At 39.0% G+C, this 26575-nt stretch overlaps 1 protein-coding gene across 2 annotated transcripts in view; it reads left to right on the top strand.

Annotated features, from left to right (window-relative positions):
* The window catches only part of LOC124605171 (N-acetylneuraminate 9-O-acetyltransferase), a 217177-nt gene that overhangs the window by 185604 nt on the left and 4998 nt on the right, over window positions 1-26575 (top strand). For both annotated transcript variants that reach the window (XM_047136683.1, XM_047136682.1), the window contains one exon: window positions 16911-17127. In XM_047136683.1, the coding sequence (XP_046992639.1) occupies window positions 16911-17127 (217 nt within the window). The remainder of the gene's footprint in view (window positions 1-16910; window positions 17128-26575) is intronic.

Genomic DNA, 26575 nt, shown 5'->3' with positions numbered 1-26575 from the left:
TCTTCAGCATTCTTCTGTAGCACCACATTTCGAAAGCTTCTATTCTCTTCTTGTCCAAACTAGTTATCGTCCATGTTTCACTTCCATACATGGCTACACTCCATACAAATACTTTCAGAAACGACTTCCTCACACTTAAATCTATACTCGATGTTAACAAATTTCTCTTCTTCAGAAACGCTTTCCTTGCCATTGCCAGTCTACATTTTATATCCTCTCTACTTCGACCATCATCAGTTATTTTACTCCCTAAATAGCAAAACTCCTTTACTACTTTAAGTGTCTCATTTCCTAATCTAATTCCCTCAGCATCACCCGATTTAATTTGACTACATCCCATTATCCTCGTTTTGCTTTTGTTGATGTTCATCTTATATCCTCCTTTCAAGACACTGTCCATTCCGTTCAACTGCTCTTCCAAGTCCTTTGCTGTCTCTGACAGAATTACAATGTCATCGGCGAACCTCAAAGTTTTTACTTCTTCTCCATGAATTTTAATACCTACTCCGAACTTTTCTTTTGTTTCCTTTACTGCTTGCTCAATATAGAGATTGAATAACATCGGGGAGAGGCTACAACCCTGTCTCACTCCTTTCCCAACCCCTGCTTCCCTTTCATGCCCCTCGACTCTTATAACTGCCATCTGGTTTCTGTACAAATTGTAAATAGCCTTTCGCTCCCTGTATTTTACCCCTGCCACCTTCAGAATTTGAAAGAGAGTATTCCAGTTAACATTGTCAAAAGCTTTCTCTAAGTCTACAAATGCTAGAAACGTAGGTTTGCCTTTTCTTAATCTTTCTTCTAAGATATCTTCCAGTTTACTTATCTACCAGATGACAGAGCTTCCCCAGGTGCCATCAATTTCTGTTTGGCATCTGAATGCACTACATATGATATCTAACAGTTTTCCTAATCAACACTTTTCATCTGGACTGCCATTTCTATGTGGATGGATAGTGTCTGTGCAGAGGGTGCTATTAATTGTACCCGTTATTTCATATAGTAAAGTATGAGGGTGGTTTGAAAAGTTCTCGGAACAGAAAGGAAAAAAGTACTTACATCACAAACTATTTTCATTTTTCAATGTAGTCTCCTTGTAGATTAATGCACTTGGTCCAACGATGTTCCAGTGCCTTGATCCCATCTCAAAAATGAGTTTCCTCCAGGCCTGCAAAATAGTTGTAAACTCAGGCTATCAAATATTTATTTGAAGTGAGTCTTCATCCACCACGAAAAATTTTCAGCTTTGGGAAGAGATGGAAGTCTGACAGAGCCATATCAGGTGAATAAGGCAGGTGTGGCAACAATTCATACCTTAGTTCATATAAATTTGCCGTGGTGACGGCACATGTGTGTGGGCTCACATTGTCGTGATGGGAGATGACTTTCTTTCTTGCTGAATCTGGCCTTTCTTCACATGTCTTTCATTGCAATTTGTCCATGAGGTTAGCATAGTATTCTCCAGTAACTGTTTGAGTGGGGAGATAATCTACAAACAGAATCCCCTTCGCATCCCAGAACACTAATGCCATGACCTTTCCCGCCAAAGGAATTGTCTTTGCTTTCTTTGGTGGTGCAGAGAATGAGCTTGTTTCCATTGCTTTGACTGTTATTTTGTCCCTAGAGTATAGCTGTGCACCCGTATAAACAGAAAGCGATCACAATTAATAATGCTATTTATTAAGAACAAATAGCTTATGTTGTACGTGTTGGCAGATGTTTGTTGTGGCAAAAGTTCCTTTGGGTGGTGATGTCCCACAGCAAAAATGTGAATAAAAAAGAATTACTTATGGTTATTGAGGTGCGCACCAGGGAAATGTGTTCTTGCTGTATATTAATGATTTGGTAGACAATATTAATAGTAACTCAGACTTTCTGCAAATGATGCAGTTACCTATAATGAGTACTTACTGAAAGAAGATTAGCAGCTTGCTTTTAATGTTCACAAATATAAAATTTTGCCCTTCACAAAATGAAAAATCATAATATCCTATGACAACAATGTTAATGAGTCATAACTGGATCATTCAACTCGTATAAATATCTGTGTTTAACTATGTAATGTAATTGGGTAGATAAAAAAATCTACTCAGCCAAGCGGTGGCAGAAAACGTACATAAAAGAAGGTTATAATTATCCAAGCTTTCAGAGCCAGTGGCTCCTCCTTCCAGCATGAGGGTTGAAGGGGGAGGAAGAGGGATGAAGGAAAAGGACTGGACAGGTCTAGGGAAAAGGGCAGACTTCAAAAAAGTCATCCAGAACCATGGTCATGGGAGACTTACCAGACGGAATGATAATGAAAGACTGACTGCTGGGGACTGCACTGAATGAGATTTGAGAACCTGAGAGCTTAAAGGCAGAACAGAGGGTAATATGCAAGGCAGAGATTACTGCTAAAACATTGCGGACAAATTAATATGAGTGAAAGGCTAAGTGCATTGTACGTAACAGAAGTGGGGAGGGGGGGGGGGGGACAGTGAAAAAGAGGCAGGAAAGACCATGAAAGAAGTAGAAAGCTAAAACTGAGTGAAACAAAGAGTAGTTACAGTTAAGAAAACCTTAAACGGAAGAAATTAATGTAAATTAAGGCCAGGTGGATGGTAAGAACCAGGAACATATTGTAGTGCTAGTTCCAATGTGTGGAGTTCAGAGAAACTGGTGTTTGGGGGAAGAATCCAAATGGCACATGTGGTGAAACAGGCATTGAGGTCATGACTGTCATTTTGCAGAGCATGCTTTGCAACTGGGTGAGGTGTGTTACCAGTTTACACCCTCTGCCTATGCCCGTTCATCCTAATTGCTAATTTGGTGGTAGTCTGAGATTTTTCCCACCAACTTAGAATAGTTCCCAGTCTCTGCGATGTCCTTATCAAACCCTGTGCTCCTTCTGCACCCATCTCCCTACCCTATGGCTCCTATTCATGTAGTGGTCCCTACTGCAAGACTTGTCCTATGCACCCTCCTACCACCACATACACCAGCCATGTAACTGGCAAAATATGTACCATCAAAGGGACAGCCACCTGTGAAAGACATGTCATGTACCATCTGTTATGTAAACACTGTTCAGCCTTTTACATCGACATGACTACCACCAAATTATTGATTAAGATGAATGGGCATAGGCATTTGGTGCATAGTGGCAACATGCAATATGCTGCTGCAGAGCGTGCTCTACAACATGGCAATTGTGACCTCGGTGCCTATTTCACCACACACGCCATCTGGATTCTTCCCCCAGACACCAGTTTCTCAGAACTCCGCAGGTGGGAGCTAGCACTACAATATTTCCCTGGTTCTCGCCACCCACTTGATCTTAATTTATGTTAATTTCTTCCATTTAAGCATTTCTTCACAGTAACTATTCCTTTTTTCACTCCCTTTTGATTTTCTACATCTTTAGTTTACTGGCCTGTCTATTTTTCACCCTTCCTCTTTCCACCTCTGTTATGTACAATGCACTTAGCTTGCAAATTGTAACCTTCTTTTAGGTGCGTGTTCTGCCGCTGTTTGGTCAGTAGATTTTTTTATCTACCTGATTACATTATATTGCCAAAAATTTGTTGTTTGGTTTTAACTATTTGCAAGATATGAAATAAAACAATCACAAGGCACGGTTGTAGATAAACTAGGTGGCAGACTTTTGTTTATTGGTGGAATAATAGAAAATTCAGTTAATCTACAAAGGAGATTGCTTGCAAAACACCTGTCCAACTCAGCCTAGAATAGTGTTCAAGCGTATGGGAGCCATACCTGATAGCTAGAATTGGAAGAAACACTAATAACTGATACAATGGGAATCACTCTCTGTCATGCACTTCACAGTGGCTTCAGAGTATTGATGCAGATGCAGATGTAGATATAGATGTAGTACTGCTGGTTGTTTACTCCATTTGCTTCCTGTAAGCCTCCTTAGCAGTGTTTCTAGTGGTTCTTCCTGTTTTCTTATGATACGGTGTTGTTTGTAGATAGGGTATCTCAAACTTTTTTGATGAAATTGAACAAGGTGATAGTGTGTCAATAACAGATTATATTGAAATAGGGAAACAATGGCCAGAAATACATATTTATTGTATTGTGAACATACGCAGCATACACCACATAACAACAAAGTAGCTCAAGTAATTGTTCAAAGCAATGATCACCAATATCAATGCATGTAGTGCAATGGTTCAAAGATCCCAGGTATCTGTTGTACACTGGAACAGGCATTAGATGATAAACAATGCACACCTCTGACCACTAAACAGCCATAATGTACACAACTTAGCTCATAGCACATGTGTCATGTGACAACTACATGCATCGCACCAGTGTATTAACCCATTAACCTGTGCCCCCACCACACACACACACACACACACACACACACCACTATGTCTGATGTCACTTCTCCATTGCATCATACAGCTTGTGATGTGTCCATGGTGAGGTGTGTTACTATACATAGTGCATGACACATGCTCAAAGATGGAACATTATTCCTGACTAAAGTTGGCAGACATGCATTTAATATACAGTGCAGTTGGATGTAGAGCTCATAAAGCAGCACAAATGTACAGAGAACACTTTCCCAACAGGTGTCATCCTACTTGGAAGACTTTTCTCTCTGTGGATACCAGCTTAAGAGAGAAGGGGTCATTCACACCACAGAGAGCTGGCCAGGGTTCCCACCAAAGACACTCCAAATGATAGACTCTGAGGAGATGGTGTTAGATCATGTGACTGACCACCCAGCAATAAATACCCATCAACTTGCTGACAAAATGAATGCTTCAAAGGATACAGTGTGGAGAGTACTGGTGGATGAGGTATTACACCCCTCATAAAGAATGTGTGCAAGCACTGGGACCAGCATATTTTGAGCCCTGCATTCACTTCTGTCAAAGGATTATCCACTGCAGTGCTGTAGTGCTGAACTTTGTACAATGTGTATTGTTCACAGATGAGACCTCATTCACCTGCGATGGTGTTTTCAACAGCTGTAATACCCATATTGTGAGGACAACCCTATGCCACCCACATCGCTGGCAGCCAACAATGATTCTCTGTCAATATATGGGCAGGCATTATCCAAGGCCATGTAATAGGACCTTATTTGCCACCTCCCCATTTTGACTGTTCCATGTTACCTTGTGTTGCTGCGAGATGTGTTGCCACAGTTCTTGGAAACTGTACCACTTGTCCACGAATGGATGTGGTTTCAACATGGCGGTGTACCAGTCCACTTCGATGTTAATGTCTGTGAGCATCTGAACAACATATACATTCAATGTTAGATTGGAAGGAGAGGTCCTGTCCTACAACCAGCGTAGTTGCCAGATCTTGCATCTCTGGAATTTTCCTCTGGGGTTACGTCAAGATATTAGTGTGTGAAATCCCCATAGAAACGGATGAATATCTGTTTGCAAGAGTTCAAGCTGCCTCTCCCCTGGTACAACAGACAACAGGTATCTTTGAGAGAAGAACTTTATGCACTGTTATTACGCGTGCATTGAGACCAGTGATTGTCACTTTAAACAATTACTATGAGTTAAATTGTTGTTATGCAGTGTGCGTGGTCTATGTCCATAACATAATAAATATCGATTGCTGACCATTGGTTCCCTGTCTCAATATATTCAGTTGTGGATCCACTATCATCTGTCAGTTTGACCAAAAGGTTTGATACCATGTGTAAGTGTATGCTCCAAGGTGCCTCGAGGATATTTCAGGTTGAAGCATTGTTCCAGTTAAGAGCTGAAATCTGCTTCTCATGGGATGAGCTACAGTTTGAGTATTGGACTTGAGCTGTTTATCTCCATATTTTGAAATACCTTACACAGCTTGCAAAATGGAGAGATGGACAGAATGTCTTGCAGCAGATGGGCCTTTCCTCATTAAGTATTGCAGTTAGTTTGGTTTTGCTCCAGATCATCTGCATTAGATTTGAGATCAAGCAGTCATTATAGACTTAGCTGCCAATGCTGAGTTACAAGTAATATTGTTGAGACCAAGTGTACAACCTCTGTTGCAATTTTTTAAATAGCTTGTGTCATTTCAGTCATTGTAAATGCTGACAATGAGTCCCACCTTAAAGAGCTGGTTGTCTGTTTTTTTGCTAGTGTTTCTTTTGCCAGTATCAACATTTTGCAGTAGTTGACCCACACCTGCACCTAGGGTAGCAGCATTGGTGCTAACAACATTAGAATCAGTATAGAGGCATTTGAGGAGTTCCCGTATCTTCTGGTGAGCTTTAACAGAAATTTAAATATTCCAAAGTCCAGTATCTCAATCTTTTTTGCTTTTGTCAGGAAGATGACAATTTAAGGTGAGATTCTACTGTTCTCAAACCGTATGAGTCAATTTAAAATAATTCACATGTATTCTTGCAAGAGAGCTTCTACTTCTTCGTTCTTACTAGGATTGTGTGAATTCACAGACATGAATTCCCTTCAGAATTAAACTGATGTTATTATGATATCATATCAGTGAAGAAGTGCTTATCTGCCCTCAAATCTGCAGACTTAACACAGTTTGATTTCTCTTCCATTAAGGAACATTTTGTAGACTACAACTCCATGATTACTAAATGCCATTAGAAACGTCTTTGCGCGCACACACACACACACTTAGATATGCTCTGCATAAATTTTGGTATTGTTATTTTTAGGATGTTGCAGAGGGTGTGTTGATGCAACTGTAACAATTACATATGATTAGGGAAAGGCAACTGCTCATCTGTAGCAAACAGATGTGTGGTGCACAAAAACTTGTAACGGGAAACAGTATTTGCATTAGCTTTTGAGTTCTTGCTCTTTTTTTGAAGTCCAAATTTGAAGGCAGGATTTTTAATTAAGTACAACTCACCTTTATTAGTTGCACCAACATAACAGCCAGAACATAACTGATCTCCTTGGCAGAGAATTGATGCCATTGTTACTGCATCTGTTTTTAATGTGTGTACAGTGTACACATTACAGAGGAAATTTAATTTAAACAAATGTACCAAATAACATATTCTGTAAGCTGTGCTGATCTAAATCACAATAAATAAAATATTTACAATAAAGAAGATATATCCTGTATACCTACTGTTGTTAAACAATCCACATTAGCACACTCATAAAATAGTGATATCTTGTAGGCCAATGAAGAAGGCTGTAAATATTGGGTAGGTGACCTGTACCACCCAGTTGTTTAGTGCATAGCAATAGATAGTTGTAGTGTAATTCATCTCTGACTTGGAGAATACTCTGGAAGGATAAGGTATCACCTTTTCATCACCTTCTTTATTTTGCACTAAAACTGCACCAATTCCAAAACCACTAGTGTTGATATGAAGTTCTGTTTAGGCATTCTCACCATGTGATGCTAGGATTGGAGATGATTATATGGCTTCCTTAAGGAAAAGGGAAGATGTTTCTCGTACCTCACCCAAAGAAAATTTGCCGTCTCCCTACAGTAGTTCTTGCAAGGATCATGCTATGGTACAAAAACCTTCATGAATCACTGGTAGTATGAGCACATTCCAAGAAAACTTCTCACATCACGAATGTGCTGTGGAATTGAAAAATGTGGTGCCTCTTATTTTCTCTGAGTTGGGATGGGCTCAGTTCCCGTGAACTAGGTGCCCCAAGATTTTTATTTCTTGGGCACCATAGATACTTTTTTTTTTAAAAAAAAAAAAAAAAAAAAGGTAGAGACCAGCAGTCTGAACACTGTTCAACACTGTTGTCAGGCACCTTAGATATTCTTCAGATGTCCTCAAAAAATGGCAAGCAGTCTAGACTGTCATCAATATGTGGCAATGGATAGACACCTTTCTTCGTGATTTTGTTCAGTTGGTGGTAGTTGATACAGAAATACCATGTCCTATTCTACTTCTTCATAAAGACCACAGGAGAGAATGAAGGACTGTTGGAAGGTTCAGTGATGTCATCTTCCAGCATCTTCTCCACTTCCAAATTGTCTCTTTTAGCCTTAGACACCTTATACAAATGCTGTCAAATTGGTGAATGTGTGTTGATATAGTGGGTGATTTATCGTGAGCTGCTTGCTCTATCGTTTCTCCACCCTGGATTTGAAAGCACCCAAAAACTGACACGGAACAGCTATCAGTCATCGACATTGTCCCTCAGACAGGCCAGATCCTATTCCCAATTAAATAGTAGTGCATTATTCTTCGTTGATGATACTAAGCTTCCCTTCCTGGACAGTTTGGTTATCTTTCAGGATCGTTATATTTAGGATGACTTTTGGTTGCTCTTAACAATTAATTGTTGGAAATGCTCCTTGACCATCTAAAATGGTTAAGATCATTGTTGGTTTTTGTAATTGACAAAAGCTCCACAGTTTAACTGAATACTTTGATTGATGATTGAAACTAGTTTTGTCATTGCTGGTGGTGGGATAAAAATGTCTTTAACAGCAAACAATCTGAGCAGGGTAGCACAGTGGTTAGCACACTGGACTTGCATTCTGGAGGACGATGGTTCAAACCTGCATGTGGCCATCCTGATTTAGATTTTCCATGATTTCCCTAAATTGCTTAATGCAAATTCCAGGATGATTCCTTCAGAACGGCCTTTCCTTCTCCATCTTTCCCTATTTGAAGCTTGTACTCTGTCTGTAATGACCTCGTTGTCGATGAGACATTAAGCACTAATCTCCTCCTCCTCCTCCTCCTCCTCCTCCGCAGAGCAATCTTTGCTATGGGTACTTGTTGGAATAGCTTTTTCAGTCTGGAGTTCTTGTCTTCCACAATCTGCTGTGACTGCTCCTGATGCCTACAAGAAGTCCCCTTAGAGAGTAACATTATGACCACATTCTGATAAAATGATGAATTTGAAGGGATGTGTTCTGTCACTGATAGTTATTCTTGCAATAAATGTTCCAGGTGGCAGGACGTTTTTCCTGTTTGTGAGTTTCAGCATAGTTTATCTCATAGAACATAGTTTTATTTAGCTGATGACAAGAGCTCGGACAGGCCGGGTCTTGATAACGATGTCAGTGAGATTTCCTAACATCTTGCCAACTGTCGTCTATGGAGGATTCTCACCCTGTGGTGGTGTCAACTTCATATTATGTTACTTTGATCAGTTTTCCTTAAATCTGCTGCTAGGAGACAGACTGGTACTTCCATACAGTGTGGGGAACATCTGTGGCATGTTGGGGATTGACTTTGTCCAGGGTAGGGTGATGGGCTTCCTCCCACAAGTTCACTATAATCGTCTCCAGTTGACTGGCGTGAATAGGGCTGTCATGGTGATTGACATCTTGTAGTAGGATACTAGTTCTCAAACATTCATCTTCTCTCTCTGCAGCCTCATACAAGGTCTCCAGATCACCTCCACTGTGAAAACATTCCACCTTTTGTTCTGTATCATCCAAATCTTCTCTTTTTTTGGCGGGGGAGATGAAGTGATTTGATCTGTGTTGGTCAAACACTGTATTGTTGTTTGACAGTTGCAGAATAAGTCAGAGATAATTGGTCCCTTCTTTTTGGTGTGTTTGACGGGTGGTGGAGATTGATGCCAAAGTTCAAAACACCTGTTCTTTGACATTCTCAATACCCTCCTGATGGATGGAGTCGATATTCATGGCTCCTATCTCTTTTGTACTTGGTCCAGCTATTCTGGTTGCCTCTTCTGTTGTTATCTGGCGTATGAGAGAGGCAGGAGCTCTCATCTCTCACAGTCTATGACTGCTTGTGTTGCCTGTGAGAAGTCCCTGTCACTAGTCAGATGAGAGCTACCGCAACTACTACAGGGCTCCCATTTGGGAAGTGGTCATGTGTCTTTTGTTCAGTTATCTTCTGTTTCAATTCATCAATGTGCTGGTACTTCATGAATTCCTCTGTTCCTGTGGCATAATTTACCAGAAGACCATGGTACATCTACTTTGTGACTCTTTTCATCAAATGTAAGATCTTGTCAGCTTTCTCTCATACCCCAGGTAGTAAGAGAAGAGATAAAGCACTGTATGGTGGCCAGAAATGTGGGACTGAGTTCAGAAGACGTGAAAGCTATGAATCTCTATCCCATTCAAAGAATGTCAAAGAACAGATGTATTGACATTTGGCACCAGTCCCTGCCTATAGTAGTCAAGTGCACCATGAAGAACAGGTTTGGCCAACTTGGACCTATGCCTCAACTGTTAAACAATGGCCGAGTATCAGACCAACACAGACATAACCAACTCCTCAACCAACTCTAAAACAACACAGAAAAACAGGCATTTGGAAAATGGAGGCCAAAATGCAAATATGATGCCCTAGACACATTGTATGTTACTGCAGAGAAACCTTGTGAATATTCGACTATTAAGCCACAAGATGTCAATGGTGATGACAGCCCTATTTACACCAGTCAGCTGCAGACTACTGTAGCTGTACCCCAGACATGGTTGCTTCCCAGTATGCTTTAGCCATTTCCTGTTGCCATACAGAAGTACCAGGCACTCCCTTAGCCACTAAAATCAGGAAAATTGATTGAGGTGACCGTCCATGGAGGTGAAGTCGTCAAAGATGAAAATCCTCCATGGATGACATTTATCAAGATGTCAAGGTATGGAAAGAACAACTATAAATGAGAGAATACAACCCTTCAATTTTGTCATTTACAGCATGTAGTCACAGTGTTACTCTTTACTGGGACTTCTCACAGGCAACACAAGCAGTTATAGACTGTGAGAGATGAGAGCTCCAGATTGACAAAACAATTATAACAAGCACACGTAACAAAAATTGCTGTTGGCAATGTTTGCCGTTGAAGGCATTATCCTATCATCATCAACAAGACGAGTTCCACTCATCAATCAAGATGCACAGTTAAACCGTGACCCTTTTGTTGACTGCAAAAAGATATTCATACTCACAAGAGAAGTCTATGTGCCAGTAATAATCATAAGCGCTATTGATGTCCAAAAAGAACTTTGTATCACTAATTGTTATGAACAGCCACAACTCATCTGTAAAGGTATGTGTGTAGGATCAGCCAAACCAGTCCAAGTTAGGCAGCTTAGTCCCATTGACAAAGAATCGTCCTCCACTATCACTACAGACATTGCAGGGGAGGAAGCTACTATCAAACTGCCAATAGGATCTTACCTTACCGAGGAACAGTGTTTACTAGTGATAGCCATTCTGCATCAGTTTTTAATGCTTTTGAATCGGGAGTGGAGAATAGACAGACCAAGCAGCCCGTGGTAGAACTTTGTATCAACAGTGGTATCATTCACCAATTAGCCAGCATTTGTATAGGTTGAACAATGGTAAATCCAGGAGGAAGTGGAGAAGATCATACCTCAAGATGACATCATGGAATCTTCGGAGAGTCCTCAGTCCACTCTTGTGCTTCTTGTCAAGGAGGACTGGCAAGTGAGCAAAGTCACAAATCATTGATGACACCCTAGGCAGGTTGAGAGGAGCAAAGTTTTTCTCAATTATTGACATACTGACAGGGTATTGGAAAATCAAGGTTGACATGGGTGAGCAGGATGAGTTCATAGTTATGCTATTTGGAGTATGTAATGCTTTAGCTACATTCGATTATTGATGGACAACCTGATTCAGCACCTTAAATGGTCAGCATGTCATTGTTATCTGGATGACATTGTAATTTTTTAAGACATTTGAAGAACATCTTAAGTCCACCTGACAACAGTGTTGAAGTTTGGTCACATTGTAGGCCCCCACTTCAATCTGAACCAATGCCTCTTCATCACTGATAAAATAGAAATCTTGTGGCACTTAGTTAATGATGACTGAGTCCACCTCAATGTACAGGGTGCACCCATCTGCAGGTGGTCACTCATGTGATGTGTGTCGCTATGAATCAGAGGAAATCCTCTCTGGCTTCCGGCGGCTATATGATTTGGTGAAGACTGCCAGTCTCGCTAGTGGGATGAAAGCAGAGCTCACCATCTGCAGCATCGTTGACAGGACTGACTGCGGACCTTTGGTAGAGAGCCAAGTGGAGGGTCTGAATCAGAGGCTGAGACGGTTCTGCGACCATGTGGGCTGCAGGTTCCTCGACTTGCGCCATAGGGTGGTGGGGTTCTGGGTTCCGCTGGATAGGTCAGGAGTCCACTACGCACATCAGGCGGCTACACAGGTAGCAGGGGTTGTGTGGCGTGGACTGGGTGGTTTTTTAGGTTAGATGGCCTTGGACAAGTACAGAAAGGGCAACAGCCTCAAAGGGTGTAGGGCAAAGTCAGGACATGCAGGGACCAAGCAGCAATAGATATTGTAATTGTAAACTGTCGAAGCTGTGTTGCTAAAGTACCAGAACTTCAAGCGCTGGTAGAAAGCACCGAAGCTGAAATCATTATAGGTACAGAAAGCTGGCTGAAGCCAGAGATAAATTCTGCTGAAATTTTTACAAAGGCACAGATGGTGCTTAGAAAGGATAAATTGCATGCAACTGGTGGTGGCGGGTTTGTCGCTGTTAGTAGTAGTTTATCCTGTAGTGAAATAGAAGTGGATACTTCCTGTGAATTATTATGGGTGGAGGTTATACTCAACAACCAAGCTAGGTTAATAATTGGCTCCTTTTACCGACCTCCTGACTCAGCAGCATTAGTGGTAGAACATTTGAGAGAAAATCTGGAATACATTTCACTTAAATTTCCTCAGCATGTTATAGTCTTAGGTGGAGATTTCAATTTACCAGATATAGACTGGGACCCTCAGATGTTTTGGACGAGTGGTAGGGACAGAGCATTGAGTGACATTATACTGAGTGCACTATCTGAAAATTGCCTCGAGCAATTAAACAGAGAACCGACTCGTTGAGATAACATCTTGGACCTACTGATAACAAACAGACCTGAACATTTTGACTCTGTAAGTGCAGAACAGGGAATCAGTGATCATAAGGCGGTTGCAGCATCCCTGAATGTGGAAGTAAATAGGAATATAAAAAAGGGGAGGAAGGTTTATCTGTTTAGCAAGAGTAATAGGAGCCAGATTTCAGACTACCTAACAGATCAAAATGAAAATTTCTGTTCCGACACTGACAATGTTGAGTGTTTATGGAAAAAGTTCAAGGCAATCGTAAAATGCATTTTAGACAGGTACGTGCTGAGTAAAACTGTGAGGGATGGGAAAAACCCACCGTGGTTCAACAACAAAGTTAAGAAACTACTGCGAAAGCAAAGAGAGCTTCACTGCAAATTTAAACGCAGCCAAAACCTCTCAGACAAACAGGAGCTAAACGATGTTAAAGTTAGCATAAGGAAGGCTATGTGTGAAGCATTCAGTGAATTTGGAAGTAAAATTCTGTGTACCGACTTGACAGAAAATCCTAGGAAGTACTGGTCTTATATTAAATCAGTAAAAGGATCGAAACAGCATATCCAGACACTCTGAGATGATAATGACATTGAAACAGGGGATGACATGCGTAAAGCTGTAATACTAAACACCTTTTTTCCAAAGCTGTTTCACAGAGGAAGACCGCACTGCAGTTCCTTCTCTAAATCCTCGCATGAACGAAAAAATGGCTGACATCAAAATAAGTGTCCAAGGAATAGAAAAGCAACTGAAATCACTCAACAGAGGAAAGTCCACTGGACCTGACAGGATACCAATTCGATTCTACACAGAGTACGCGAAAGAACTTGCCCCCCTTCTAACAGCCGTGTACCGCAAGTCTCTAGAGGGACGGAAGGTTCCAGTTTTCAAGAAGGGTCGTCGAGCAGATGTACAAAACTATATTTTAATTACTGACGACGCCTTTTGGCATAAGTGTTTCATTATTCTCCAGTGCATGATGTAATTTTAGAAATGTACTTCTGATGAAGGTATATTTATATGTACCGAAACCTTGGTCAAGAATTTTAATAAAAAAATTCTATCCTGCAACTGTTTTTGGCTGCCATCCTTTATTGTGAAGAATTTTAACAGTTGCTGCTGCAGCCATGTTTAAAATCTTGAGACAAAACTATAGATCTATATCTCTGACATCGATCTGTTGTAGAATTTTAGAACATGTTTTTTGCTCGCGTATCATGCCATTTCTGGAAACCCAGAATCTACTCTGTAGGAAACAACATGGTTTCCGGAAACAGCGATCGTGTGAGACCCAGAAAATATTATATACAGGCTCCCAGGTAGATGCCATTTTCCTTGAATTCCGGAAGGTGTTCAGTACAGTTCCGCACTGTCGCCTGATAAACAAAGTAAGAGCCTACGGAATATCAGACCAGCTGTGTGGCTGGATTGAAGAATTTTTAGCAAACAGAACACAGCATGTTGTTCTCAATGGAGAGACATTTACAGACGTTAAAGTAACCTCTGGCGTGCCACAGGGGAGTGTTACAGGACCATTGCTTTTCACAATATATATAAATGTCCTAGTAGATAGTGTCAGAAGTTCCATGTCGCTTTTCGCGGATGGTGCTGTAGTATACAGAGAAGTTGCAGCATTAGAAAATTGCAGTGAAATGCAGGAAGATCTGCAGCGGATAGGCACTTGGTGCAGGGAGTGGCAACTGACCCTTAACATAGACAAATGTAACGTATTGCGAATACATAGAAAGAAGGATCCTTTATTGTATAATTATATGATAGCGGAACAAACACTGGTAGCAGTTACTTCTGTAAAATATCTGGGAGTGTGTGTACGGAACGATTTGAAGTGGAATGATCATATAAAATTAATTGTTGGTAAGGCAGGTGCCAGGTTGAGATTCATTGGGAGAGTCCTTAGAAAATGTAGTCCATCAACAAAGGAGGTGGCTTACTCGTTCGACCTATACTTGAGTATTGCTCATCAGTGTGGGATCCGTACCAGGTCTGGTTGACAGAGGAGATAGAGAAGATCCAAAGAAGAGCAGCGCGTTTTTACAGGGTTATTTGGTAAGTGTGATAGTGTTACAGAGATGTTTAGCAAAGTCAAGTGGCAGGCTCTGCAAGAGAGGCGCTCTGCATCGCAGTGTAGCTTGCTGTCCAGGTTTCGAGAGGGTGCGTTTCTTGATGAAGTATCTAATATATTGCTTCCCCCTACTTATACCTCCCGAGGAGATCACGAATGTAAAATTAGAGAGATTTGTGCATGCACGGAGGCTTTCCAGCAGTCGTTCTTTCCGCGAACCATACGTGACTGGAACAGGAAAGGGAGGTAACGACAGTGGCACGTAAAGTGCCCTCTGCCACACACCGTTGGGTGGCTTGCTGAGTATAGATGTAGATGTAGAATGCCAAGAAAATAAGAGCAGTCACAGATTTTCTGACTCCTTGGCACATTTGTGATCTGAGAAGTTTTCTTGTAATGTGCATGTACTACCAGTGATTCATAAATGACTTCTTCACCAAAACAGTAAGTGACTTCTGTTCCAAGGCACGCCCCTGCAGGGAGAGACCAAACTGTCCTATAACAAGGTGCAAGAAAAATCTGTCTGTGTGCTTAAGGAGTATTTTCCAGTCTTAATTTTGTATGACGAGAATGACAAGACAGAACTAGTGCAATTCAGGGAGGTGCTGAAAAATAGGGCACTTATGACCTGTTGTTGTGAACACTTAGCCAAAATACTGCATAGGTGATCTTAAATTGCAGTTTGATATAAAGATGGATGTTTTGTGTTAGTTTTAATCCTAGAATTGATAGCTCACTTATCAGATATTATGCTAAAAATATTACGAAAAGGAAAGTTGCTACTCACCATATAGCAGAGATGCTGAGTCACAAATAGGCACAACAAAAAGACTGTCACATCCATTAAGTCACTGTCCTCACCCCTCCAGCCCCTTCCCTGTCCCCATTCCAGCACCCACAGTTGTCATTCCACTATCACACTCAGTGTTTTAGCTTTTCTACTTTTCCGCTGATTTCCCCTCCCCACCTCCCCTGCCCTGCATCTAACCTGCAGCACTTCACTGTCTGGCACCCCCACCACACTATCCCTCCCCTTCCCCATCCCAGCCTCCTCCTTACCCCTACCCATTCACCTTTCCCATCATGCACTGGTGCTGCTGTTTGCAGTGTGGTTTCAGTTGTCTGAGACTGCGGTCATGTGTGTGTGTGTGTGTATGTGTGTGTGTGTGTGTGTGTGTGTGTGTGTGCACGTGCGCGCTTTTCTATTTATTTGTGACAGTCTTTTTGTTGTACCTATCTGTGACTCAGCATCTCCTTTATCTGGTAAGTAGCAACTATCCTTTTCACAAAATTATTACATTCCATTCTGGATTTTCCATTGTTTGATATATATGCTAATAAACTCTTTGCTGTGTAGAGTCTTGTTTTATTAGACTAGAGATGACACTGCCATTAAACTAATGCTAGGATCTGTGCAGCTGATCAAAATGCACCACTTCACTGAAGTATTAAAGTCAGTGTGATAGTTCATAATTTGTTCCAATACAACTTTTCAGAATCATGGTAGCCATTAATTTGAACAGCTACTGTAATGTAAAATAATATTGTGTGAGGTGGCGGTAATGGTAATACACTGCAATTGCATTCGGGGACATTTTAACAGTCCCGAATTACTTAAGGCAATTTTGGGATGGTTACCTTGAGAAAGATATGGCCAATTTCCTTCCTCAATCCAGGTTCCTCCTTCACCTCCAGTGATCTCACGAGTAATAGGAGATTAATCCTTAATTTCCTTGTAATGTGAAATAAATTACTTAATTTGTAATGTATTCAAATTTTAGACATTTAGAATAAGATTGCAGTTTGCTGCAACTTGTCTATGTTCGATATGGAGTTCACAATGATTACTCATTCTGTCTAGCAGTGGTACATCCTTTTTCCAGTGTGACTAAAAGTTGAATCATTAAGTACGGCTTTTTTCCCCCATTGTTTTTTCCTCTAACTGAATAAGATTTGTATTAATATTTATTTACTTACACTTCACACATTTCTTACTTGAATGAGATGAATGCAATAAAGAGTAACAGTAATTTGTTTTACAATACTTTACAGCATATCATATGGAATGGTATTTGCTGCAGCGTATATGCTGTCACAACGATACAATTTGTTGGATGACAACAATCACAGCAATCTCTTCTCTCGGGGAATATCTCTGTCAGCAACTCTTGGTGCTGTAATTGGACTTGGAAGTTATGCTTGTTTCTCATTTTTGTGTCGAAACAAGCAAGAATGCAATGAAATACATTCCTACACAGTGTTTGTGCCCGTAAGAAAACTTAAATTTTGTATATTATTTTTCATGTATCATATTCTACTACTTCAGTAACTTTCAAATTATTGCCTCTAATCTAACTTACAAATATAACAACTTGTATAGTTTATTGAAAAGTATTACATTTTCATTAATGTTTGCAAACTTAAAGAAATGTATTATTATAGAAAATTCATGTATAGTTAAAAACTGAATTCCTCAAACAGAAATGTTTGTATTTATGTCATACTGTTATATAGCTATGTATATTTCTGCATCTTAAAAAGCACTTGACACTGAATGTATTAATTGAAGACAGAATGTAATGGCAAAAAATATATGTGATGTTTGCAGATACAGATTGTGGGTGGCTAGGGGAGGGGGCAGGGGGTAGAAAATAAATAGATGAGTGAAGAAACATTCAACTAACTGTGAAGGAGTGATGTTCTTCTGTCATGCCATTAAAGCCAATGATGTGAACAGTTTGGCTTAGTAAGTTTTAAAAAGATAAACGAAAGTTGGAGTGAAAATTTCATCAGTATAACAGTCCATGGAACTATTTTAAATATATAAGGCGTGGGCAGAACAAAACTAGATCAGAAAATATTTATAATAAGATTGATGTTGGATTGATCCTTGTTAATGTACATCACAGAAAATGCTATAAATAGCCACAATTGATGTCAGTGCAGCACTGTGCTCCATTTATCAGACTGTGAGACACGTGTAATAGCTCTGCCTGAGGGATAGCAATTACAGTATTTTCAGTGTTCATCTGTAGCTCTTCCAACATCTGAGGATTACTCGAGTACCACTGACCCTTTAAGTTTTTCTACTAGCAACAGTCACAAGGGAAAGAGAGCAGCTGATTGAGATGGTCAGAAGATTGCACCTTCTCTGTTGATTGGTCTCCCTTCACCAAACACTTCATGCACTCAGGACAACTTAGCTGAAGCTGTGTGTGCTGTTGCTCCATATTGCTGAAAATATTGTTATAGTAATTCATATTATGTGATGAATGTTCTGTGCTCTGAAACTGGTCTCTTCTAAGAAATGGAATACTGAGGAGCCAAAGGTCCAGATTTCCAGTTCACTCAGAATCCACCAGCAGAACTCAACATGCAAAAGTTCATCTGGACGCTTTGTCATGCACAACACTAAATTTGTAAGGATTCAGATGCAGGTAATTTTTTATGTTAATTCAAAATGGCAATCTCTTGATTCACACTTGCACAAATAAATGCCAATGAGCCTTCATAAGATTTTGTTCCAGGCTTTTTTTTCACTCAAGCAATGCTTTCTGGTGTTCAATTTCTACTTTGGGTAGTTACACTTTTTATTCACTACAGAACCTAATTCATGCCATTTTTGCCGCTATGTTTTCCATTACTGACCTTGCTGGAGTTGTTGCAAAACACTTAAAGCCTTAAACTCTTGTGCAAACTGTTCTGTACAGGTTTTCCGTGAATTGTGCTTTGCATAACATGAGACAAGGAATGCATACCATTTTATCGTGACCTCCATTTTGTGTTGTGTTCAACTGATCACTAAATACATCTGCTTCAATCATTTACTCAAATGTAATGACACAGCAAAGTACTTGGGACAGAGCATGTTCAGGTATTTGACAGCAACTAATTGGTGCATCAAAGTCACAGTTACCAGTGTTCTTGTGGTGAGGATTTCTCCTGTTCAGTAACAACAATAAATTACGTGTCAGTTTTATAAATATCTTCCGGACCAGTTTTATTTTGCCCACTCTGTAGCACTGGAAATCAAAACTAAATCTTTTATGGAAAGCAAGAATCAAACAGTATTATCAGAATATTGGAGGCATAAAAAGCACATACACTCACATGAGAAAGGTGTTCCATGATACGAGAGGCTTGCTTCAGACACCAACACAAGATTATTCAGGAAGTGCCCTACAGGAGTTGCAGTAGTTGAGAACATTTCCCTGTAATATGTTATTTATTCATGAAGTCTTCTTTTTTGTTTTGTTGTTTGTTCATAAATTTTTCTAATCAGCATTCTATTGATAGGTAGCTTTGGCTCACATGTTTCAACAGAACATGATAAATTAATATGTTAGGATTTATGCCTGTGATTCAAGCCAGTATAAATGTGCACTTCCAGCTGTGGGATTACTTCAAGTGTTTGAGCTTCCCACTGTGGCTTGGCAGAAGGCTATAGCATTAAGACATAGCTAGTTGGAAATGCATATAGTGGGTCAGAGCCTTATTCTGTACAGGATGGCTGTGTTTGTAACACTGCCTTATCTCTCTTTACAATTAAAATGCGGCAATTAGGTATGTAAATCATAGAGGGTGATTTGTTCTCACCATGTGCCTGTAACCAACCTGTGCTTGCTTCCTGCAATAGGAAACTGTGGTTCATTGATGTTCATAAAATGATGAGGTAGACTGTGCATTTCATAGTGCTATACTTACATCCCCACCCCCCCATTTTTGGCAGAGTTTGACAAAATAAGCAAGAGAATAAAAATGCAAAACCCATCTCACTCTTGGGTTTACATCTACATTTACGTACCTACTCTGCAAGCCACCATATGGTACATGCTGGAGGGTTTGTGTGTCACTACTAGTGATCTCATTTCCTGTTCCACTCACAAATAGAGGGTGAGAGAAATGACTGTCTATATGCATCTTTATGAGTCCTAATTTCTTGCCTCTTATTTTTGTGGTCCTTACCTGAATGTAAATTGGTGGCAGTAGAATTAAATTTCAATTTGCTTTGGGAGGGGAGGGGGGGGGGGGAAGTGCTTCAGTTTACACACACACACACACACACACACACACACACACACACACACCAGATACAACTTGTCATACAACAAAACAATAGGAATAAAGTGAAAAATATTGAAAGAACTAAAACAAACAAAAAAATTGTACATAGTACATTAGTTATCACTTGTACGTCAATGAAATTTCATTAATAGAAACCAAAACCTGGGCAAGAACAATCACATCTGAAATCTATCTTCTAAAATTTCTCGATCGTGGATTATTTAGAGAAACTGTATGTTTTGCTTCATGTCTTCAGATTTGATGTTCAAGAAAATTTAGCTCCAATATGTCCTTTCAAAACAAAAAGCTGGAAACATGGAAATATCATACTTTACTGCATTTTTCAGAGCTTAATTATGCACACGATTGTCTTTGTGAAGACGGTAGCTCTTTTAAATTATCACCTTTTATGTTATCACTGAAAAAATTATTTACTCTTAATTGAAGAGGGAAAAAACAATCATAAATATGAAATTTTTCTATTCATCATACTGTGTGCTGGAAATGCATCAAAGAGACCCAGTCTGGATGTCCTAGCCAACAATGCCATATGATAATTTGTAACAATATTATGAAAATGTTCATTCCATCCTGGATTTTCCAAATGATGATTTTCATTTTTACATATGTAAAGAAAAAGGTGTTAGCAACACATCATCTCATTGCATTGAAAATACAGGCACTTCACCTCATGTTGTTTTACATTCTCCTGACACAGAAAAAACAACACAAAACATATGTTACTTGTCTATTTGCATTTTTTCTGCAAGGTGTATGCTGACAGGGTGGCAGTATTACTCTGCTGATCAGAAGGTTCTGATGGGTGGGGTAGCAAGCTCATTTCAAACTGTTTGTGTACTGCCATCATTTCCATCTTTTCCTTGGCAATACATTCTGAAAAGTGTATCAGTCCCCTGGATACTACAGTCAGCTGTTTCCCCAGTAAATTTACTCCTGTTGTCACTGATAATCTTTGGGTAGGCATACATACAGGAAATAATCATTCTTCAACTTGGCTCCAAAAGCTGTGCCACTAGCTTTCTGCAAAGGGTGCCGTCTTATACATTTAGCAAATAACTCCAACTCCAAAATAACTAATATTTGTATAGCACCTCCAATAGACTGAGGTATTGGTGCCATGGGCCAACCCCTGTTATAGTTTCTGTCAGCACCAGGTGTATGAAAATCTTGTCTGTCTCTCTCTCTCTCTCTCTCTCTCTCTCTCTCTCTCTCTCTCTCTCTCTCTCTCTTTTTTACATGGATCACAAGTTCTTGGTACTTTAACTCTTTGCTTCATAGTGTTATTAAAGAGGCATTCCTGACAAAACTTTCCAAGGCATTTATTTTGTGAAATACTTTAGTGGGTGTACCATTATGCAACAATCTAACAAGTTCAGGAATACAAAGTTTTACAGCTCTCACATTACAATGTTCATTTGGTAACATGACACCTTATTGTCAACAAATAATAAGTTCTTCTCATCTCTTCCTCAGCACAAACCCAGTTCTTCTTCAATAGACTGTGCAACACACAACCATTCAAAGCATCTGCAGTATCCCATAAGCCAAAAAAATGCGTTCAGCTATTTCCTGTTAGTGGGTGTCAAGAAATTTCATAACTGCCATGATCGCTGGGTTGTTTTATACACCATTTGATTAAAAGTATCTAGACACCTGTTAGTGGACTTTAATATGGAGTATGTCCATCCTTTGCCTTTATGGCGGCTTGAACTCTGCTGGGGACGCTCAGTAAGTTGCCTGAATATCAGGGACACTCAGTAAGCTGTCTGAATATCTGAGGAAAAATTGCAACACATTCTTCCTCAAGAGCTGAAACCAGAGAAGGTAGTGATGTTGGACACTAGAGTATAGAGTAAACCCAATATTCTAGTACATCCAAAAGGTGTTCCATTAGGTTCAGGTTGGGGCCCTGGGCAAGCCAGTCCATTTCAGAAATGTTATTGTCCTCAAACCATTGCTCAAAGATGCTGCTTTTCATGCTGATACAAACAAACATCATCATCTTCATCATCATCATCATCATCTCTGAACTGTTTCTCTACCACATACAGTATCCAATGCTGTAAAAATTGTTCATATCCTTCTGCATTTAGTGTTTTCTTAAATGCAATAAGGGACTATACCCTAAACACAAATAACACCCCCATACCATAAGACCACCTCCTCCCGTACTTTGGTATTTGCCAAACCCAAACCCTTCCATCAGATTACCACAGGGTATAGCTTGATTTATTACTCTAAATCACTCATTTCCAGTCATCCATTGTCCAGTGCAGTTGTGCTTTACAGCACCGCAAGTGTCACATAGCATTGCCTACAGAAATATGTGGATTATGAAGAGCTGTTTGCCCATTTTACCCCATTTTTAAAAATGCTGTATGCACAATCATTGTGGTAGCTGGACTGGTGTCAGCACTTTGGACTCGTGAGTGGTTTCTTCTGCTGAATTCATCCTTTTTTTTTTTCCATGTTCGAAGTCACATAGTTCTCCTGACTGACGCATTCTGCTGTTAGTGCTCCTCTGCTAATAACACAATGCTCCTGTCTGCTTTTATAGTGGCAGGTCTGGCTCTCATGACATCTAGTGGTCAATTCCACTTTACACAGAGGTATATGGATACTTTTAACCAGTCAATGTATGCCATCGAGTGTAATCACAGGTAGCATAATTTATTTATTTATTTATTTATTTATTTATTTATTTATTTATTTTCCTTCCAAATTTAAGGCTTGCACTACTTCAGCAGTACTATCAAGAATATCTTCACTCACGATACTAAGTGTGATAAATTTAATGTGAAAATGATATGCATACACCACATTTATATAAGTACTATTAATATTTTGCAACACATGTTGCTTAGCCACTTCCAGCTGTTTCAGTTACATGTATTTAGTTGTCACGACATAATTTGTTTTTGATTTAAACAGAGATGTATGTAAACCGCCCAAAGATGGGCACAAGCCTGAAACCAGTCGTGTGTTAAATAAAATCACCTTTTATTAGAACCAAAAGCAGTTGTTACTCTATGCACTATAAAGTAAAAGTCATGGCAAAATGTCATCCACATACAACATAATTTTACTGTTTCCTGTCATAGCACTCTGTCCAAAATTTTTAAAAGCTGACGTGGGGATCTTCAGACCAAACGGAAATCTCTGATATTGGTAGCATCTGTATCACATACAAACCTTGTATACTGACAAGTTTCCTCATCCAGTTATATCTGGTGGTAATTGGCAGTCATGTCCAGAATGCTGAATATCTTTGTTCCCTCAGATTCCTGTATCAGTGTTTTATAGGCTCAAGTTGGCCCCCTATGTCCTTCAGATAATTTGATTACTTGTATAGTATCCACTTGTATAGTCACCACCCTTTTTATTTACGACACAGAGTGGACTAGAATATTGGGTATGACTTCTGTCTCTTGTCCCAGATGCCAACATCTGTAATTTATTCTCTGCTGCTGTCTCCTTTTCCTCAGGAATTAGATTGCATGAGAATGGCTAATAAGTTTTTATTTTTAACCTTCCCTGTCATTTTTGAAACAAATCTTTGTATGTAAATAGCAGATTGGAAAGCTTATCTTTGGTCTCATACTCTACTCCCTCTATACTGGCAATCTAATTAACAATTTCATTGTTTATGCTTTGTAGAATTTCTTCTCCTGGATCATTATTTTCTTTGTTGTATGCTTGCAACATATTTTGGTCTTTCTCTCCAACAAACTGCAGAGCTTGTAGTCGTACTTCGCATACTTTCACAAATTTAGCATATCTCAAAGCAATGGCTTTCCTGCAGAATGAAATCACTTTCCTGTTTTATCCTTGATTTACTTCCATAACTGCGTAATCAAAATTCAAACATACCCATATTCTGATAGTCAATCAGCACATATAATTACAGCTTCACAGAGTTATGGAATGGCAATTGCATCCACATTATGTATAAGCGTTTGCCTTCTCAGTTCCAGTAATGCCTGCTCCTTTATGGGTTTTCTATGCATCCCCATAGTTTCCACAACTTTAAATCCACTCAGAAGGTTCTGGAATATCTACATCTATTTTCAAAACTTTATCATAAAATGTTTACTACACGACATGCACATTGCTCCCAGAATTGCTAAGAATATTCGCATTTTCTCCACATTCTTATGTGTGAATAACAAGGGCAAGGACTTCTTTTTCCACAGTTTTCTCCTTTTCAAAGATTAGCTCATTCTGCTCATCACGAAATCCTTCAGTTTTTATTACTGCTACCTTATGGTTCTGGATCTCCCCATTGTTTACATCATCTGGCAGTGTTGTTACCTTTCCTAGATGTTCGTACTGTTTTTCTGTCATAATCACTATTTCATGATGATATTGACCCTAACTGTCAAGTCCCAGATTGGGTCACATCCCAAACTGAATAGTTAATGCACACGCCACATGTTTATCACTCTTCTTGAACTTTATCACTCATCAAAATTATTAGTAGCTGAGTTTAGTCAGTTTTCATTGCTTACATCGTCCCAGGGTCTTTGCTTAGCTCCATGTCTGCAATTATCATTGAATCTAGCACGGGATTGGAAAACTCCAGATATGCTAAGCAATGTAAAAGAGTAACTTGTCGTTCACTCTTTCTATAATTTATTAGAATATTTGGACTTGGGGATGTAACATTAATGTACCTACAGTATTACCTACTTTAAGCTTTAGGAGTATGTAGAAAGTTAATAGTGTCCTGTGAAATCAGTGATGATACATAAATGCTTAGTCTGCACTATAAGATAAAAACACAGCTGAGTAATGTAAGAGAAAGGGGGTTTTTTCCTCAAAATAACTGCTTTTTTTCATAATGTATATATTTCCATCTAGATGTAATCAGTAATAATAAGTGTGGGTAGATTTTCACGAGTTGTAATTTGTTGTTACTTTTATACTTTATGTAATTTAATACGGCATGAATATATTGTTAGTACTTTATACGGGGTGGCTGAAGAAGTTCTAGGCAGAGTAGTTAATTTTGTGGGGGAAAAGTCATTGTATTTTGATTCATATGTAGAGAAAGAGATACAAATTAAGAAAGGGCTGAATATTCTAAATGATCAGGACGAGATGGAATAAAAAGAGCAATAGTCAAAAATTAGAAAAATGGTGATGGTACGACTTGTGAAAAAGCAGCTCGATAGCATGAAGGATATTGAAAATATTGAGGAAAATTTCTAAAGAAACAGAGCAATAAAATGTATTAGTATTCAGTCTTGGGAAAAATATTTTAAAAAATTGTTGACAGAAATAGGAAAGAATTTTTGGGTACAGTTAATAGTGAAACTGATGTAACAGAAAGTAATGAAGGCTTTTCTGTGGATATAGAAATAGTAAAAGATTTAGTTAAAACATTAAACACTGGAGCTGCTACAGGAATTGGAGGAACACCAACTGAACTATCGAAATATGGTACAGATACAGTTTGTGAACATTTCAGTAACCTTTTTGAAAATTTTTTAAATGGCAAGGCTATCCCAGAAGTCTCAGAAGTAGGATTTATCTCATCAATTCATAAGAAAGGAAAGATGAATGTAAGAACTGTAGAGGAATAACTGTGACTTATATATTTAGCAAGCTTTGTAGGAGGATTATTTAACATTTTGTTTAGAGGAAATATTTGTGGAAATGGAGAGCAGGGAACAGCTGACTTCAGAACAGAAAGATAAATGATAGATCACATATTTTGTTGTAAACAAATACTTGAAAAGCAAAATACTCGAAATCAGCTCCTTCAGTTAGTATATGTAGACACATAAAAAGCTGATGATAAAATACTTTCATGTGATTTGTGGAAGGCTCGAAAATCATCTCGTATTAATCCTGACCTAATTAAAGCAATTCAGAATCAATATGAAAACTCTGCAGAATGAATAAATGTACAAAACTTCCTGTAATCTGGATATAAAGCTATAAAAGCGTTACATAATATCTACAGAGATAGTGGATGAAAAAATTGGAAGAAAAAATAAGAGTATTGGAATCCCAAGAAATGAAATTATTATTTAATCACTACAGTTTGCTGATGACAAACTAATTTGGGCACAAGATGAAGAAGGCATTGAGTATATCACCAGAAAATTAATAGGGGAATATAAAAAAATGGGGCCTTCAAGTCAACAAGAATAAAAGAAAATACATGGTAATAGGAGGAACAAATTAAGATTTGACATTGGAAGAAGGCATTGGAACAATTACATGTGTGAAAGGGTAGAAGTATCTAGAAGTAAAACTGTCACAAGGTGGTATATAATTTGAGGAAATTAAAGTAAATGCTGGAAAGCTCATTATTGGAAAATTAAATGTTGTTTTGTGGGATCAACAAATTAGGAAGGGAGCAAAAGAAAATAATCTTCAAAACAATTATCAGACGCATTATGTTGTGAGGGTTATTTGTAAAGTAAGGTCAGATTTCTTATAAAGCATAAAGCATCACACAGTTTTTCAAAAAATTGGTTCTATTTAATTCCTTCCACATTTCTGTTTTTATCTTTATTCGTTTCCACAAGCTTTTGTACCCCTGAGTCATAGGCGGCTTCCACCTGTGAGGATAAACAGTCATTAACTGCTTATTTCACCTTACAATTTGTTGTGAAGTGTTT

Source organism: Schistocerca americana, chromosome 3 (assembly GCF_021461395.2).
Source record: "Schistocerca americana isolate TAMUIC-IGC-003095 chromosome 3, iqSchAmer2.1, whole genome shotgun sequence".
NCBI classification, from domain to species: domain Eukaryota; kingdom Metazoa; phylum Arthropoda; class Insecta; order Orthoptera; family Acrididae; genus Schistocerca; species Schistocerca americana.
The sequence above is the reverse complement of the archived record's forward strand: the minus strand, read 5'-3'. Positions and strand labels throughout refer to the sequence as shown.